The 18,237-nt window shown below is 43.7% G+C and overlaps 1 protein-coding gene across 8 annotated transcripts; it reads left to right on the top strand.

Annotated features, from left to right (window-relative positions):
• Positions 1-275: 275 nt before the first annotated feature.
• LOC110974259 (RNA helicase MOV-10-like) lies at positions 276-17,575 on the top strand. Of its 8 annotated transcripts, none has more exons than XM_022225781.2 (21): positions 276-423; positions 1,143-1,336; positions 1,684-2,020; positions 2,780-2,908; positions 3,710-3,825; positions 4,397-4,494; positions 5,198-5,343; positions 5,846-5,947; positions 6,484-6,637; positions 7,117-7,265; positions 7,739-7,924; positions 8,762-8,924; positions 9,275-9,445; positions 9,787-9,899; positions 10,696-10,904; positions 11,478-11,704; positions 12,240-12,422; positions 12,919-13,098; positions 13,519-13,607; positions 13,957-14,072; positions 15,787-17,575. In XM_022225781.2, exons 2-21 carry the CDS (start codon positions 1,168-1,170, stop codon positions 15,867-15,869), a joined length of 3,120 nt encoding a protein of 1,039 aa, XP_022081473.2. In that variant the 5' UTR covers positions 276-423; positions 1,143-1,167; the 3' UTR covers positions 15,870-17,575. The 8 variants fall into 8 exon arrangements, with proteins under 8 accessions (XP_022081473.2, XP_022081471.2, XP_022081468.2 ...); XM_022225779.2 differs by having other exon boundaries at positions 282-423; positions 1,132-1,336; XM_022225776.2 differs by having other exon boundaries at positions 284-423; positions 1,125-1,336.
• The last annotated feature ends 662 nt before the right edge of the window (positions 17,576-18,237 follow it).

The raw sequence follows: 18,237 nt of genomic DNA, 5'->3' as shown, positions 1-18,237 counted from the left end.
AAAAATGATCTAAAGCCCCTGACATCAACCAAAACTGGAAATCAAGCCGAAATATTAAAAATGCCTTGACGTCTAGTCTAGCGCCCTCTATATTAGGCTAAGATTAGACTGCGTCCGAATAATGTGGCTACGGCTCGAATTAAACGTATATTTGTGGGAAATGGGTGAAGCCGCAAAGTTGATGGCTCATATAGGTGTACGTGTTGTTTCAGCCGCAGTCAAGTAATTTAGACGAGGCTCATTTACGCACGTGCGTACGTTTTCCACGAACGTTCCGTTTGGTAACGTGACGCAGTGTGACACGGTGTCAGGGATATAGGTAAGCATGGTGAGCGCTCAACTTCGGAATAAAACTCGAACAAATTAGCGGTGAAACCAAGACGTGAACACAGATCCGATTCTTTGAATCCGAATCTGCTACAGGTATATTAAGCTGTCTTTAGTAAAGTGACTTGTATGGATGAAATGAGGTTGAGGTGTTTGGTTTGAAGGTCGACCATTTTCCGAACAGTGGGTAACGTTAGGCCTAATGTTAGAGGGGCCGGGGCTTTGGGATGGTGGTGTTACTGTTGTTAGGTGTGACCATGGTACATGTACCAGGAGCGTTTTCTTTTGGTGGAAAGAGCTACATGCACGGACATCGCTAATATTTTCCTTCAATGGTAAATCAGCAATCAGAAAGTGATAACATACCTGAAAAAGTCAACTTTAGCATGAAAAATATTACATTTATTGGGAGAAAATACTTAGATTTTTTTTAGAGGTTGACGACTACAGTACAGACCATGGTTTGTTAACTTTGTCAGTTTGTGCACGTTTTGTCAGAAATGTTTTGTCAAGTGATGTATGTGTATGGAACTCATTCCATTTTGCTATGCCTTTTATTTTAGGGCCAAGGGCCAACATCCAAATTGTACATGTCGTATTATGTGGCCACATGTGGTAACCCTGCTTGCGTGCTCCACCTCTAGTTTTCGGTGTATCATTGGTTACAAGAGAATAAGTTAAGCTTATACCACTGGGGATCAAAAATCCAAACATCTCAAAAACCTGCTTGGCCATTTCGGATTTAGCAACTTCTCTTAACTGCTCAAGTTAAAGTTTTCTGAACATTGTATTCACGGAACTGAGCGTCCTTCAAGGTGGAACGCTGACGCTGTTGATGTCATGACCAACCAGAGAGCAGGGAGGCCTTCGGTGGCCCAGAGCTGCCGGACTGGACTGGGATTCTTGAAGTTCCTCCAGGAGAGCGAGCGGGGAGATGTGGACGACAAGGAACAGATGAAGAGGGTCTTTCTGAAAGAGTTCAAGCCAACACTTGAGAAAGGGGGAGTAGGTACGGTTATATACAAGTTAATGTCAAAAGGTGGCAGCAAACATGGATGAGTACTAACGAAGCATCGACAACCTGAAAATGCAGTCTAAAGCTTCAATGGAAGTGTTATTTAGAAGATTCACATCTACTCTGACATGAAAAACAGGGCAAATCCTCGTCCGTAGATGTGGAGGAAAACAAATTCTTTTCACTAAGAGTGGAGGCTCCGATTTTTCTCTTGGTGGCACGCAAATAAAATGGGGGCCAGCTGGGCAGCATGAAGAGCGCTGGCATTTACACTTTGGAACCCAGTTAGTATTGTTTACAGGTGAAAATGTTCATGTTTTTTGTTGCCGTTTTTGTTGCAGGTTTCAATTTCTCATCTATCCTTTATGCTCTGAAGACAAATGGGAAGATCCGAGTCAAGGACGGCCGTGTGGAGATCCTGAAAGGCTTCCTGGCTGTGGACCAGTACGTGACCCTCAAGAAGCACACCCTCGACCAGAAGGAGCAAGCCAGGGCCACCCCTGGGGATCGGAGGGTCGGAGGCGGGGCAAGGGGCAAGTCGGGGGAGGGGAATGAGCCGTACCCGTTCTATTGCGAGGAGTGCGGGGTGCGGGGGAACTCCCACCAGTCCTTCAACGGCCACCTGCAGGGTACCAGGCACCGGCAGCAGATGATCCTGAAGTGTGTCAAGAGGAGCAGGTGAGAGATCGTGCCTCCCTATGGGTGGCTTCCATCAGAGTGCATCAAAGCACAGAGAGGGGGGCCTTCCTAAAGCCAACTGGGTAGGATTTTGCCCTAGCCTTGGAGATCTTGGCTTTCCCATTACTAAGAAGGTTACCATCTGAATTTGAAATTTGGCGTGGATGTCAAGACAGGCAGTATTTGAAGTTTCATTTTAATCAAAGATTTTTGGGTTTATGATTATTTATAGCCCCTGCTTTCACGAATTTGACCCATCAACAGGAAAAATTCATATTTTATCTGTCATGGGAGGAATGGACATATCATAAATATGATGCATCTGAATTTCATAAAATTGGTGTCAAAGTGACTGCAAGACAACAGCGAAAAACTGTCGAAGGCTGGGCAAGATTAAAAAAGGCATTGGGACGATATCAGAGATTCTAAACAGGGATGGAGGGCGGATGGAATCTAGGCACTGGTGCCCTTCACGGTTAGGCCGTTCAAAAGCAGTGTTCCCCCACAGTAATAAATCACAAACTAGTGACTGGTCAAGAACTGGTCTTTCAACTGTATTAGGTTTGTCATTTGCAGGAGTGATCATTGCAAGAGTTCGTGCCTTGCAAAAGTCGTTATCCAACTTGTGTGAAGAACAGGTTGAAGCAAACTGAAGTCATTGAAAACTCCTCTCCTATAAACTGTCCAACAGGGTCCATACACTGTCAGTTTCCATCACTGCTTTCTTGATGCTGCTGTTACTTTGCTTTGATGTGTCAGGTCAAAGTTCATTGAGAACAAAAATGGCATTGAGATTACCAGTCAGCAGGACGGTCATGACGGGATAATAGCCCTGAAGTCGACGCAGGGCACTGGCCAAAAGTTGAGCGTCACTGTCAAGAACAGAAGGTGAGGTTTGGACACCAATCGCATCAGGCTGCAAGGGACCGGAACTTGCTAAGCCTAGGAAGTATGTGGTAGTAAAACGACAGGCTACCAGCCAAAATTACTGGTTCTCAGCAGGGTTTTTTGCTTAGCTTACAAATTTCTGCCTCAGAATATCTTCTACATAGCGGCTCTCCCAAATTGGGTCCCGTAGGTCACACATTTCACCAACAGAAGGGCACTGCCCTCCTGGTGGTAGGTCTAAACAAAACTGAGCATGTGATCGTTACATAGAAAAGTCGTCAACGTCAGAACATTGTGACAGGTACTGTTCATGGGCAACTTCGAGCAACAACCATAGTTGACCACTTTTGGATCAGTGTTACTGAAATGATGAACAGTTGGATTAATCTAGTTAACCACTGGGACCAGGCCCTCGGACACGATATCATTGCCCGTTATTAGTAACCTTTTTTCAAAAGTGAGCACAGCAAGAACCATTAACCGTAACAGTCCCAAATCCTCCGATTTCAATACAATTTTACATTCACCCTAGGGGTTAGAGCTAATAGAAAGAAACTGTGTGTGACAGAAGAGACCTCAAAGTGTACAGTGACAATATCTTTCGACAACAGGGTCCAACTGGGGCCATTTTAGTGGGTTGGTAAAAGGCAGGTGACCAGTGGTCTCGAACTTGCCCACAGATGGCGCTGGACCACTTTTCTGAACACTAATTATGACAGTGATTCCAGCGTTACTGAAAGGAGCGTACTTCTTATGCTCACAGCCTACCTTGACAATGATTGTGTCTTCTCTGGTTGACAGTGACATGGACACCATTGCGTTCCTCTCCTGCGTGTTTTTGAAAGTGCAGCCAGCCTTTGTACTGACCGATGAGTACGAGGTCAGTCAGTCCAAAAGAGTCGTGCACCTGAAACCTGGTAAGCGACACCTCCTTTGTACACTGGGATGGCACGTAGCTGTTGGTAATTGGCAGTGCAGCCAGCTTACCCGGACTTGTCCCAGATAGTTGACTAGACCAGGCAATGCAGGCATGCAACATTTTCTTGGATAAGCTGATTTTCTGCTTGTTCTGTTCTTGTTATTGCTTTTTTATTAACTGAATACTGTAGAGTACCAGCATGAATGCATCACAGTCTCATGTATTCATGTAAGTGCAAGAACCAGCACGTGAAACAACACGCGCGCGTTACTCCATTCGTTTGCTGTGCACTTTCTGGTTCACAGTGACGTCACATTTCGTTATTCAGTAACAAATTTAAAGTCACTGCACTGCATCCTGAGCAGTTTGGAGTGTCTGAATTTTTCCTCCATTCCAAATCGCATACCAACTAATTAAACCAATCCAACATGCATCAACTTGTTTGCCTTTTAAAATTGCTGGTATTTTTGTAGCATGTTAATAAGTACCGCAGGTTCTTTTAGAAAGCAATTAGTCACCTATCCACTTCAGACCCAAATTGTATGCCCCTGGTCTGGTTTGTTTCAAAGGGAGCGAGTACAGTCTTCAGGTGGCCGTTGAGAGTGACTCTGTTGGAATTCTCAGCAGCCCGCTGATATTCGCCTTCAAGGACGTCACATCCAACGAGGTGGGTTTGAACTATTGTCTGGAGATGGAAGGATCGGGCAGTTTTTTTGACAAGGCACTTGTCTGAGAGGCGAGGTTGATGTGTGGAGTTGTGCCTGTTTGATGTGAACAGTGGCATGGTTGACGTGCGGAGTTCAAGATGGTGGTTGCAGTTGTGGTGAGGGTGGGCCAGTAGTTTACAATTCCAAGGTGGTGATGGTGAGTACAGTAATTATGGTGAGAGCGAGGGCAGTGGTGATAAAAATGGTTGTGGCTGTGAATTAAATGTGACTGGGTAGAAGACACCTGTCTTGCACTTGATAATTGCATTGTTTCAGTAGGTTTTTGCATAGACTACCAGTGCTCTGCTCTTTGAGTTTCCACGTTCAAATCTTAGTTCAGTCCAATTTTTATTCATACAAAATTTGATTAAATGTTTACATGGTTAGTGCCCCTTTAACCCGACTGCTGGGCTGGGGTATGCCCTGAATGGAGGGCTTTGTCCAGCAGCAGGCCCCGTTGAACCAGTAGCTGCATGGTGAATAGACTGTATGTGTGGTATGCACTAATCCTCACATAATGGTGCAGTAGTAGCAGTCCTCCATAGCGAAGGGGTTAAGATTGAGGTTTACAAATTCCTTTCGGTGGACATGCTGATCTTTTTGTTATGACACGTACCCTTAACTGAAATGTCAATGTAATCGGGTTTGTTATGTTCTTGAAAGGTGTTCCACATTCTTCGCTTTGTGACAGTAGAGGTGACCAGTGAGATAGCTGAGGACCTACCACCCTCTGTCCCCTATCAACGCCCTCCAAGAATATCCAGACGGGAGCCAAAGGGAGAGATTGTCGAGGGGATCCAACTACCGCAGTAAGTGCTTTGACCTTTTGGACTTTGACCTGAGTCTGCGCCAATCAAAATAGCTGTCAATGTCAAGATTCCTTTCTTTTCTTTTTTCTTCCATCAGTTAAGTTTTTGCAAAATTACATCACTAACCATGCTTGGTTTGTTTGTTTGTTTGTTTTTTTGAGTTTGTTGAGCACAGAAAGATGTATTCTGTGGGTCCGGAGTTAGAATCCAGCATTAGTGACATTATGGTCAGAACATTTTATAATACCAAATCACTCTCTCCATGCACAAGTACTGTCTCACCAGCGCTCGTGTGAAGATCATGCATGTGTATAAGTTTGATTGGCCTCGTGTGCACTTTGCAGACGCATGTGGTTCATGGTTCCAAAAGGGATGTCACTGCCGTGTAAAAGCTCACCCTCCCTCACTCATGAAACCTAGACATCTGGCATCAAAAGTGCAAATCGAAATACATGTTGACTTCCTGAGATTCGTTTCAGGTTTGTCAACACTTCTTTTTCAGGTCGTCGAAAAGCAAACTCAAACTGAAGGAAATCAAGCAGTACTCGATACCGAACCACCTCCGCTGGATGCTGAACAACAAGAACCAAGTAGAAGGAATCAGGTTGGTCTCAAAGCCTCTTTGTTGGAATCAGACCATGCTGGAGACATCTCAGAATGGGTTCGTTTCCATGCCAGGACTAGGGATACTTGCCTCCTTGAGCAAGATATCTCCTTGACAATCTGATCCGTTCACAGTATGGGAGAGCTGCCGCTTGGATGCTCAAATCATGCTCGATACGCAGCGAACCATGTTGTTAAATGCTAGTCATGTTGCACTAAGTTTACAAGTTACGATTTATGCTTGAAAGTTGACCACTAAACTGAGTAGTGGCTTCTTCAAGGGAAACAACGTTTCATGAATATATATATCCCAGGTTGGCTCTCTTCACCCACAAGCACTGTACCAAATTATACCAATTAGAAATGACAGTTAAGTCCTGGGACGTAAAACAGCTCCAAATGGCAAAAAGTTCAATCAAGCAATATCATTCCATCTCTGCGTGCCATTTGCACAAGTTGACCATTTTTGAGTATAAGTTCTGCAGTCTATTTTTTGCTAGTTTGATATTTTTGTTCGGTGCAATATTCTGCTTCAAGGAAGGACATCAAGCCGGACCTGGCCTGGTCCAACTACAGCCACAAGCTGACCACCCTGCTGCATATTGAGGAGTGCCAGATGGAGGTGGACATCAAGCGCTATGACATGAGAGGGGTGGCCATGAGGCAAGATGGGCGGTTCCTCCGACTCGAAGTAAGAAGACAAGGCGAATTTTTGTGGACTTTAGGCCACAGGGGGCTTAGGTGAATGCCATTTCTCTGCAGATAGTGTTCTGAGGTGAGGTTGGATGGACTGCCAATCAAGAATTTTGTTTATATAGGATTTTTTACCCTTCTCTGACGAGTATTTCTAAACACTATGGACTTGCTAAAATTACATGGGCTTATAATCAGCTGGGACTCTGGCTTTACTAGTGTAGATGTCTCATTCACTCAGCCATCCCTGCTTGCTAAGGTTAGGTGGGCACTTTGAGTCAAATGAGTTGCTGATTTTTTAATAGTGCCCCCGATATTTTGTTGCAAATAATGTTTTGAGCCACAATTTTTCAATTTTCAATAAATTCTTTGTGAAATGTACCGCGCATTTTTTGCTTGAACAAAATCCACCCCACCCCCCCTTTCCCCATCATGCAGCGGATTCTTTATGGCTCAGGCCTTGTTTGCCACTGACAGATCCCGGGTCTCGCTGAGAATCGCCCCTCTGTTCTCAAAGGGGACCACCTCTTTGCCCGGCCCAGTGGCGACCCGGCAGGCAGCAAGACCTTCAAGGGCTATGTCCACCGTGTAGAGATGGAGGAAGTCGTACTGGGTTTCTCCAAGGAGTAGGTCCCTGTCTTTCATCCAACAAGGCCACATAGAGATTTTGTGTACACGAACAGGAATTCCATCAACTAAACTTATGCTTAAACTGGTAGCCAACAAGACCTACATGAACTGGGAGATTCCGTGTTTTTGAAAGTTAACATTTGTTCATACCCAGGGCTATGAAGGAAGAAGAACGGATAAGTCAACTAACTGTCCCACTGTGCGAAGAGTTACTAATACAATTCCCCTTTTATACTCACACTTATGTCACATACCGCTTGATTGATCTTGACTGAAGGACAGCTGAGATTTGAGAGATAATCCAAACTAGCAAAATAAGCTTGTCTGTGGACTTTTATTGACCCCTAGCCCCAGTCTAGACCTGGACTGGAATTTGTTAACGGTCCCGAACTTATAAGTGAAGTCTCACAAGATTTTGAGTTGTGATGAACATTTCACATGGAACTGTCTTCCCCTCTTCTCTTTCTAGACTGATCGATAAGTTTGTCAAGGGGCTCAAGTTCGACATCGAGTTCACCTTTAATCGCCTCCCCCTTCGCTTCCAGCACAACGCCCTAGACGACGCCACAATCCACGACATGAAGAGGGCACTGTTCCCTCTGCGCTCTGACGTCGGAACCAAGAAGGAACTCTGCAGCGTACCTGAGGATACTGGGTAGGTCTTGGGCTCACTTTGGGGGAGTGTTTTTACGTCGGGGAACAAATTGGTTTTGACATTGACTGAATTGGGTCTTTGCACCTTGGGCAAGTTTGGCCACTAACAATAGTTTGACCAGTAGTCAGATGCTTTTGAACAATGCGCATGCGCAATTCAGTTGCACTCGAACGACCCTAGTCGGCCCATCTTTTTTTAAAATGTCATCATTACTCACATTTCGCCATTGGTTGCGATTCTCTCAGCCTACATGGTCATTGAAATCTCGAACAAATTTTTGTGAATGTGAATGGTTCCCTCCGCAATGATAAATGAAATCGGTTATTGATAACCAGCGATGCAACCACACCCTTGGGCCTGGTCCGAAGTAGTCGACTGGATAGTCCAAATCATCCATCAATCGGGCGGTGTGAGTCAAACTATAGTTAACTATAGTCGTCGCTCAAACTTGCCCTTTGGTAAAGCGCTTCAGAGTTTTAAGGTCAAATGTTGTAGCCTTGAAGCCATGGATTCCTATCGCACACAGTGAAACTCTTCAGGTGGTCCTGATCAGTGAAGTATACTCATCCAACTGCAGTAACTCCAAATAGTGGACTACATCAGTCATCTATGAACATTCTGAGAGCTTGTTAGAAAAAACTCCACCACTTGAATTCGTGGAACGGCTCAAATTCATAAACTTCTGGAGATAGGTTAGTTAGCTTATTTCAATCTTGCATACCAGTGGATACCAATTTTTCCTCTAAGCACTGTGGATTGCTCTGAACCCATAGTCAACATGTGCATCTTCTTTGAGACATTCTGTGAAATGCAGGTGCAAATCATTGATTTCTATAGGGAGTTTGCCGGACAGTTCTTTGACAAGAAGCTCGCCAGTAACATTGAGCAGATCAAGGCCGTCCAGCACATTGTGAGGGGAACCTCCCGCCCCGCCCCTTATCTCGTCTTCGGTCCTCCGGGCACCGGCAAAACCGTAACCATTGTTGAGGCAATCAAACAGGTAAGGCGCTTGCTGGGTCATCCGAGAAGGGAGAAGGGCATCTTGGGGCAAAGAGTAGCATCAAAGGGTGCAGAACTGAACGCCCAACTGCTAGTTTTCCACCATTGCCTCAATTGCTTCAAACCCACTTTGCCATTACTTTGGCATTATTTTCCTTTTTAGGCACCTTTTCTCCGGTACAGAAAACTGAACATGCATCATCAGAAAGCACTCGGTTAAAAATCGAGGATCATTTCTAAAACTTCTCGTGTTCAAGACAATTTTTGTTTCTGTTTTCTGTCCCAGTTTGCACTCAGGAAAGCACATTTTGGCGTAAACCATTACAAAATTTACATGCTAATTTTGTTTAGGTTTACAGTCAGATGCGCGGTAGTCGCATTTTAGCCTGTGCACCTTCAAACAGTGCTGCGGATCTCATAGCAACCAGACTGCTGACGGGCGGGACTCCAATCGCCAAGACGACCATCATGAGGATGAATGCCCAAAGTCGGGACTGGAGAAGTGTGGCCGAAATTTTGAAGGTCTGCAGAACTTCAAACCTTGTCCACTCATAGCAAAAACTTCATTGTTCTCAAGCGCTGTCTTGAACCCTGACTCCTGGCTCTTTTTGTCGTTTGCTCACTGTATTTGTAACCGGTTCGATTTAGAGGGAGTAAGGATTGTTTTGAATTTTAGCTGACAAGTCTGCTGTGAACCATCTATGAGTACCTTTGTTTGAAAGAGCTTTGTAAAACAAAGTTGAAATGCGAGGGGTACTCAACAGAAACTGAAACGTTTTACCTTATCAACAAATTTGCTGAATTTTTACTTGCATAAGTGTTTGTAGTCAAAGAACTGTGAATCTGAAATGCTTGTTTTGCAGGAGAAGGACGTTTGCAACTATGACAAGCAAGGATCCAGAGATACATTCTACCCTCCGAAGGAGGAACTCGTGGACAAGAGAATTTTGGTCACAACGCTCTGCACAGCTGGAAGGTAACAGAAAACTGTTGTCTCGTCAAATTATAAATATTGATTAATAGTACTTGACTATAATACTTGATTGCACATATTGATTGATAGAAATTGACCAGACCTTACTCTGACCTGTGTGACTAACCTGACTAATCTATGACCAAAGTGAGTGTTTTGATTAATAGTACTTGAATAGCCCCCTGATCATATCGGTGTGTGGGCTGGTCACAAGAGCCAAAAATTCCATGCATGTGAATGCTGTGAGGGATACTTTCAGCAGAATGTGCACAAATATGCAGCATGCCCACGAGGAAAGCTACAAATCTGAGAGAGATTACTCAGTGGAAATGGCACTTGTGAGTCTGTCTGTTATGGTATCAGTTGGCATTTTTACTTGCTCGAGCAAAATGATACATTAATTCCAAACCCAATACTCGAGCTTCACACTGTGGTTCACACTGATTGAGCGTGTGAAATATGAGTGATAAGCCTCGAGCTGGACCAAGAGAGGGTGCAATTTTCTCAGCAATGGAGGCTTCTTTGGTTCAGAAATGAACTTTACTGTTCCACGAACAACTAGGAAATGCACGTATTACAGTCACATCACTACCAACAAAATGAACACTCCCCGCCAACATGGCTCTTTTCAACCAATAAGGGGAGGCTTCTATTCGAGGCAGATAGTATGTGTCTGTGTTAGGCTGGTAGAGCTAGGTCTTGGCTGATTGCAAATACATTGGTGCTTGCTGTCAACAGACATAGCTGTAGCTCTTGAGGCCCATTTCAGAGGTGGTTGCGTTCTCTTATTCTCACGCAGGCTGGCCACTGCTAAGAACTTCCCCTACGACCACTTCACCCACGTCTTCATCGACGAGGCGGGCCACGCTGTGGAGCCAGAAGCCATTATATCCCTGGCCAACCTCCTGAACCCGAACAACCCCCGAGGAGGTCAGGTGGTTCTGGCTGGTGACCCCAAGCAGCTAGGACCCATCCTCAGGTCACCGCTGGCCATAGAACACGGATTGGGTAAGTTTGCTTCAGCTGTTTACGCTTAACAACATGTGATGTATGAAATGACTTTTGATCAGTGCTATGGAAGTGTCATGCGCAAAGATCTGGGAGTCAATCTGATGAAAATTGGAATCAGTGCAGAGTATTTTTGACATTCCGAATGTGGATGATCAAATAGTTCCAAGCAGCAGGTTGCTGTACACATGTAAACTAGTTTTCTTCCTGTTTTGAAAAAGATTTCTTTAGGGATTGATGGCAACCCTCAAAATTCTCTCACAAATAACAGGCTTTGATTCTTCAGTAGTCGTATTTGTGTTTGACGATTCTAAGTTGGTGGAAGACTTGATCAATACTTCATTTCCAATTTGGTTGCTCTGCACATTGCTAGATTCATTTTTCTCTAGTCTGGTGTTATTCTCAAGTACACAAACACATAGAAGGCAGCCACTTTTGGGGAACGGATGGATGTGTACATGAAATTGACCCTGCATTAGCTTTCATAAAGGCAGTGGCACCCTTGGTGTCCCTAGACCTGAGCGAATGTGTTGAGACCAATCTCCGACTTGTGCCAATTCTTCCGCTGCTCAGGTCTGTCCCTGCTGGAGCGGCTGATGACAGAGTCCAGCCCCTACCAGCGACAGGAAGAGGAGCCGCGTTACGACAGTCGGGTGCTGACCAAGCTGCTACGTAACTACCGCTCCCATCCGGCCATCCTCAAACTGCCCAATCAGATGTTCTATGAAAATGAGCTGGAGGTCCACGCGGACGAGATGGTTCGGAACTCGCTGTGCAGCTGGAGCAAGCTGCCACAGAAGGTGATACTATTAAAGATCGGCTTAGCCTTTCAAAATCGGTATAGATCTGTAAATAGGATATGATGTCATCAGTGAGGTGGCATGGCTCTGTCGTGCACATTCTTAGAACGAGCTGGCATGCGTTGTGGCCAATCACAACACCCCACTGGTCGAAGAGGAATGTAATGCGTGACCGCCTGCATGCGAGCTAGGTACCATCGCACTAGAGCTTCTAATTCTTGTGCCCAAATTATTCTAACAGTGATAGTGTTGTAACTGAGTCCAGTCACAAGTATTTTCACAAGGCCAGCCGTAACTTACAGGTTGAACAGTTTTAGAGGAATGCTTTTGTCACAGTTCAGTTGAATAGCATGTGACTTGGCTTAAGACCTGGATGACTTGTGATGCACCTGCCGAGTCTTGTGATGGGCTCAACTGCGACACTAGTCTGTTAGTTATGTTTGGTTGCATGGGTCCTGAACAAGCCGGAAATGGCTCTGAAAGATTTCCTCACGGTCAAACCATTTACTTCCGTCCATGATCCCTCGCCCCTCAGGACTTTCCCATTCTGTTCCACGGGGTAGAAGGTAAGGACGAGCGAGAGGGGCAGAGCCCGTCTTTCTTCAACTCGGCCGAGGTGACAGTGGTCGTGGAGTATGTGGAAGACTTGCTGGCCAAGCGAGGGGGGCGGAAAATCAAGGAATCGGACATTGGAATTATCTCACCCTATCGTCGTCAGGTCAGCTATGCTCAGGACATGTGGATTTTATTTTTCTGCTTTTCTTGATAATGATTTCTAATACCTTGTAATGGATTTTTTTCAAGTGTGCTGTTTTTATCTTGGGCTTAGTTGGAATATTTGGGTAAAAATTATTTATAGACATTCAAACAAATAATACAGATTGTTTATTTAACGTTATTAATATAGATCACGCTTCATTTATGGGTAAATGTTTCTCAAATCTTCTCAATCACTTTGGGATCGGACGTTTTAAAGTCTTAACGGATCATTTAACACTTTGTACCCCTAACCCCAAGGCTTAGTGGAAGTCACTAAGGCTCTTGTTAGATTTGCCTTGATTTTGGGTTAACTGTTTTGGCACACCCTGGGTATAGATGGGAAGTCAACAGTTACTCAACCGAGAGCTGAGGCACCAGACTGGGGCCTTTAGATCTCATGGATGTAGACCTCATGGATGCAAGACGAAAGGTTTATCTTGACATTTTATACCCAGGTGCAAAAGCTGCAGGCAGTTTTGAGGAAGCGTCACCACAGCGACATCAAGGTGGGCTCGGTTGAAGAGTTCCAGGGTCAGGAGAGACTGGTCATCATCGTGTCCACCGTCCGCAGTACCAAACCAGAACACATCCAGATGGACATTGATTACAAGCTGGGCTTCGTCAAAAATCCAAAGGTTTGTACAACGTGGCTGGTGAAAACAAAAACTGACTTCTACTCAGTTGTCTTATGTGTGGCTTGTTTGCCTGATGGCCATCACGTGAGCGTTAGACAGGTATCTCATGCCTGTCACATGATTTCCACTTGGCCTTTTTTCTAATTTCCATTTGAGTTTTGTGCGTTACCAAGAATATCATTTTGAGTTTACAACACATGAACTGTTTAAGAAGGGAGTATCCGCAAACATACCTAAAAATACAAAAAACAGAAACAAAACTGGCGTTCGATCACTGAAACAATTTTTCCATCTAACTTAAGATTTCACTTATTCACTTATTGTCACTTATTTCCAGATTCTTTCTAGGTAAATTCTCACGTCAGTTACACTCAGTTGATGAGCAGTAAGTTGTGCATGTCAGGGTTTTTTCTTTTGTAGAGACTGAACGTGGCCATCACTCGTGCCAAAGCCCTGCTGGTGTTGGTCGGTAACCCCTACATGCTCAGCAAGGACGAATGCTGGAATAAGTAAGTAAGAAGTGGCATAACTGAAATTGATGAAAGTAGGGTGTACTCCATAAGCTGCACTCGCCTGTCAGACCAACTTGTTATATTGCGATGTTCTGTTACTGTCTTGAGTTTAGTCACTGGTACAAGTCTGGAGAAGGCAGCCTAACCTGATATTTGTTTGGCAGAATTTGAGTGCAAGTCAGTGTTTTACAGTGAGAAGACTTGCTATTAAAAACAGGGTCTGGATACGGCTTGAAATGTTGGATCGAAACATCACAATTCCTTAGAGTTGAAAGAAGAAGGAAAGACACGAATACTCTAAAATTGATCAGTGTATTTTAAAAGCAAATGAATGTCCTGTTACCAGGTTTCTGCAGTACTGCTTGGAGAATAACGCATACACGGGATGCCACTTTGAAGAGGACGAAGATGCCCTGGAAGATATCATCCAGAAAATGGACACTCTCAAAATCAGTGATTTAGGTGAGTCAAACATACTGAATTTATGTATCAATTGTATGTATTAAATAACCTTTTCTGTCATTTCATCACCGATTGACACCCAAATGTTCCAACAGGGTTCACATGCCACCTGGAATTCCTTGAATATACTTGAAAAAAAAATTGATTCTTCAAAGTCCTCGAATGTTCTGAAATTTTCAAAATGCTTATAAAGGTTCTCTTGTTTTATCTTCATTTTTATCTGTCAGTCAATTATGTACCATTGTCACATCCAGGTTGTCGCGTATCGCAAATCCAAAAGCTGTCGTCTGCACGTCAGTGGTATCTTTAGAAACCAGCGAGGTTGAATTGCTAGCTTGCCCTGCTTAACGCTATGAAATGGGGGGAAAATACATGCACATACACTCATGCAGCTTTATACAGTTATAGTGTGCATGTTCCCCAAAACGTGTCGCTGGTATTCCGCACCGCAGTTTGTGCATACCGTTACTAGTGAGTCAGCAGCATTGGAAAACCAGTGAGGTCGAACCACCCGCTCACCCCATGGGCAACGTGATTGTATGTTGGTGTAGAAGTACTGCACGTAGGCCTTGGTATTTTGTGACAGGATAAAGCAGGATTGCATTTTGAAAAGTTGGAACGATACCGAAGAAAGTAAAAGGTTGTTTCCAGGACAGTTGGCTCGAGCAGGATTCGCTGAAAAAAATGGCTGGTACGCGGGCCCGATTGTCACACTGCCCAATGCAGAGTGTGCAGTTGTATACATGTAAGCCAAGTCCATAATGGGCCCAAATGTGGCACGAAAGTCCTGGAAAGTCCCAGAAATTCTGGGTTGAAAACCTGTGGAATGTCCTGGAAAAAAATTCTCTGTGAGGCGTATGAACCCTGCTCCAAACATCCCATCACGTTTAGAGACCTAACATGCCCAATCCAATAAGGCGTATGAACCCTGCTCCAAACATCCCATCACGTTTAGAGACCTAACATGCCCAATCCAATAAGGCGTATGAACCCTGCTCCAAACATCCCATCACGTTTAGAGACCTAACATGCCCAATCCAATAAGGTGTATGAACCCTGCTCCAAACATCCCATCACGTTTAGAGACCGAACATGCCCAATCCAATAAGGCGTATGAACCCTGCTCCAAACATCCCATCACGTTTAGAGACCTAACATGCCCAATCCAATAAGGCGTATGAACCCTGCTCCAAACATCCCATCACGTTTAGAGACCTAACATGCCCAATCCAATAAGGCGTATGAACCCTGCTCCAAACATCCCATCACGTTTAGAGACCTAACATGCCCAATCCAATAAGGCGTATGAACCCTGCTCCAAACATCCCATCACGTTTAGAGACCTAACATGCCCAATCCAATAAGGTGTATGAACCCTGCTCCAAACATCCCATCACGTTTAGAGACCTAACATGCCCAATCCAATAAGGTGTATGAACCCTGCTCCAAACATCCCATCACGTTTAGAGACCTAACATGCCCAATCCAATAAGGTGTATGAACCCTGCTCCAAACATCCCATCACGTTTAGAGACCGAACATGCCCAATCCAATAAGGTGTATGAACCCTGCTCCAAACATCCCATCACGTTTAGAGACCGAACATGCCCAATCCAATAAGGTGTTGTGAAAAAATTAAAATTGCCAAAAGGGGTTCAGGGTCAGTGACAAGCTGAAAACGTTGACAAAGTACTTTACTTTTTTTCTTTTGCAGTGGACAAACCGGAAGGCGGAGAGGATCAAGGCGTCAGTGCCGTGGCAGAGCAGATGGACCCAGAATGGAGGGGGGACATGTGAGCCAAGAAGATGGGGCACCAACTCGTGTGAACACTGCTGGGTGGGTGCCTCCTATGGTTCTCCTTCCAGATGTCGCATCAGGGTTCTAGGTGTCAGCTTCTTCGATACTTGTCCTTCTTGAAGGGAAGTTACGAAATACCATTCCAAAAATTCTGAAATTGGCGATCTTTACATTTCTGTTTGTCTCCAATGTTTGTTAAATTTTCGTCGGTGGAATTGTTCTGCCTAGTCGGAATTCACTTTTTAAATACTTTTTTAAAAATTGCACTTATATTTGACTAATCAATTTTTAAAACTTTACAAATAAATTGAATGCACTGATTCTATCAAAATATGTGCTTTATTTGCAAAACTTGCCTGAAATGTTACAGTAGATTTTTCAAAACTCCCAAAGAACCTTAGGAAACATGTAGTGGCCCACAATAAAAGAAAGATTTTCTAGGGTGGAATCATTCTTTATTTCTGCAAACATTGAAGTTGGATATCAACCAGATACATCAACCTTTAATAGTCTTATTTTCAAAGCTAAAGGAGTAACACCTCGAGTACATTAGCTTTTGTCCTTTTCGTTTTGTCATCTTCATGTGGCTTGTAAATACTTTGTAAATTCTTTACTTTTACTATATTTTCTCTCTTTTTTAACTTGAACTCATCTTTTTACATAGTTTTAAGTAGAAAGCCCCAAGTCCTTCCCTACAGAGCCTCTTAATGCCCTGAAAGTTTACACACCCAGTGAATCAGTGCCACATTCTTTACATCTTCACACCAATGGGGATCTCAGCTTTCATCTGTGCTTTTGGCCCGATCTCCATCATCAGTTTCAGTCATAGTGCAAACCAAATGAAAATTCCTGAAATCTTGGCCTGGTATTGGACAAACGGAGATGGTCGTATGGCTGAGATGAGAGCTGCGTTGAGCCTCAGAGGGTCTCAATGAAGTAGACTGAATTCATAAAATTGATGGCCAAAGCCCCGATGGAGGGTGTCGGCAGATCAAGGATAGGTTTGGGTAAAAAAAAAAAGAGCAATACTGAATATTATGAGGAGATGCATTTTATGGTAAGTTTTTCTGTTTACTGTATTTGGATACTGGAAGTTGTTCTTAAATTGCTGCCATCTGTGATACAACCATTTAGAATATTCTGCCGGAACATGGAGCAGTCTTTTAAATTTTTTGGGTCAAAGTGTGGTATATTTTACAATATACTTTTTTTCTGAATCAAGAATGCCTCTTTTATGACGATTAGTTCAAATCTTGCCAGGTAATCTCTCCAGGCCTTGAAGCAAGGATTGAAAGTACTGCAAGGATTGCATTGACTGGGTTTTTTGGGGGGTGGAGGGGTGGAGGTGAATTCAGCCTTAAATCTGTGCAACTTGAATTTTTTTGTTAGAAAACTGGAAAGGTAATTCATCAGTTACCAAGCGACTCTTAGACAATAGAAAAGACTCGCATTTGTAATTTTGCATTTAATTTGCCCACTGACATTGTCAGACTATTTTTCCCCATCTAATTTGCATGGCTGCTCAAGACGAATATGGAAGTAAAATCCTTCTCCATAAACCGTGTTAATTTACCTCGATTTCCTATCGTTGTGGTGAATATTCAATATATATATATTTTTATAACATTTGCCATTCTCTGATGAAGAATTAGTTCGGAATACTTTTGATGTGTTGGAATAAAATGGAATTAAAATGTCATCAAAATACTGGTGTTTTTGTTCATTGCCACAAATTGAAAGGTGGGATTTCAGTTAGTCTAGTGATATTTTCAAGCACTGTTCGGAATTGTAGAACTCATACTCAATTACTCGTGCCTGAGTGAGTTTTCCAACACACACACATTTAATTGTACTCAACTACAACTACTGAGTTGTAGAATTTTCACTCGAGCACTTCTTTCCATACTCGCAAAAGGTTATTTAGAAACAAGGTTAACAAATCGATGGCAAAATTTCCAGAAAAGGGGTCCAGATGTCTCGCATTTGACGTTTGTGATGTGCTGATGAATTAAAATTTAGATAAGGCAAGCCTGTCAAAAAAATGTAGCGCCACTCTTCTGCCAAATAATTTCCCCATGGATTACCTTTTGCTCATTTTGAACCGGCAGTTTTTCCGGCAGGTTCAATTTACTGAAGACATTAAAAAATATCTATAGACTGACAAAACAGGGCGCAAGAGCGTAGTCTCTGTGGATGCAGGCCAGTATAGGTCCAAAATTGCCTGCGCGGACCAAATCACGATTTGTAGCTGTCAAATTCTCTGCTATTAGAGCCTTTCGTGGCACGTGGACCGGGTGGTTTGTTGAAAAGGTGGAGGAAATCCAGGGGCAGGACTGTCAGCTTGTATTTCTGAAAGTATCGGACCAA

The sequence above is a fragment of the Acanthaster planci genome, linkage group LG04, assembly GCF_054643075.1.
Source record: "Acanthaster planci isolate LZ-2023a linkage group LG04, COTS_SCS, whole genome shotgun sequence".
NCBI classification, from domain to species: Eukaryota; Metazoa; Echinodermata; class Asteroidea; order Valvatida; family Acanthasteridae; genus Acanthaster; species Acanthaster planci.
The sequence above is the reverse complement of the archived record's forward strand: the minus strand, read 5'-3'. Positions and strand labels throughout refer to the sequence as shown.

Excerpts from the sequence above, each read along its gene's own strand:
- LOC110974259 (XM_022225774.2), top strand. The coding sequence starts at position 592 with ATGTACCAGGAGCGTTTTCTTTTGGTGGAAAGAGCTACATGCACGGAC. Across the intron at positions 2,021-2,779 it reads AAGTGTGTCAAGAGGAGCAG|GTCAAAGTTCATTGAGAACA; the intron begins GTGAGAGATCGT and ends TTGATGTGTCAG. Across the intron at positions 9,446-9,786 it reads GTGTGGCCGAAATTTTGAAG|GAGAAGGACGTTTGCAACTA; the intron begins GTCTGCAGAACT and ends CTTGTTTTGCAG.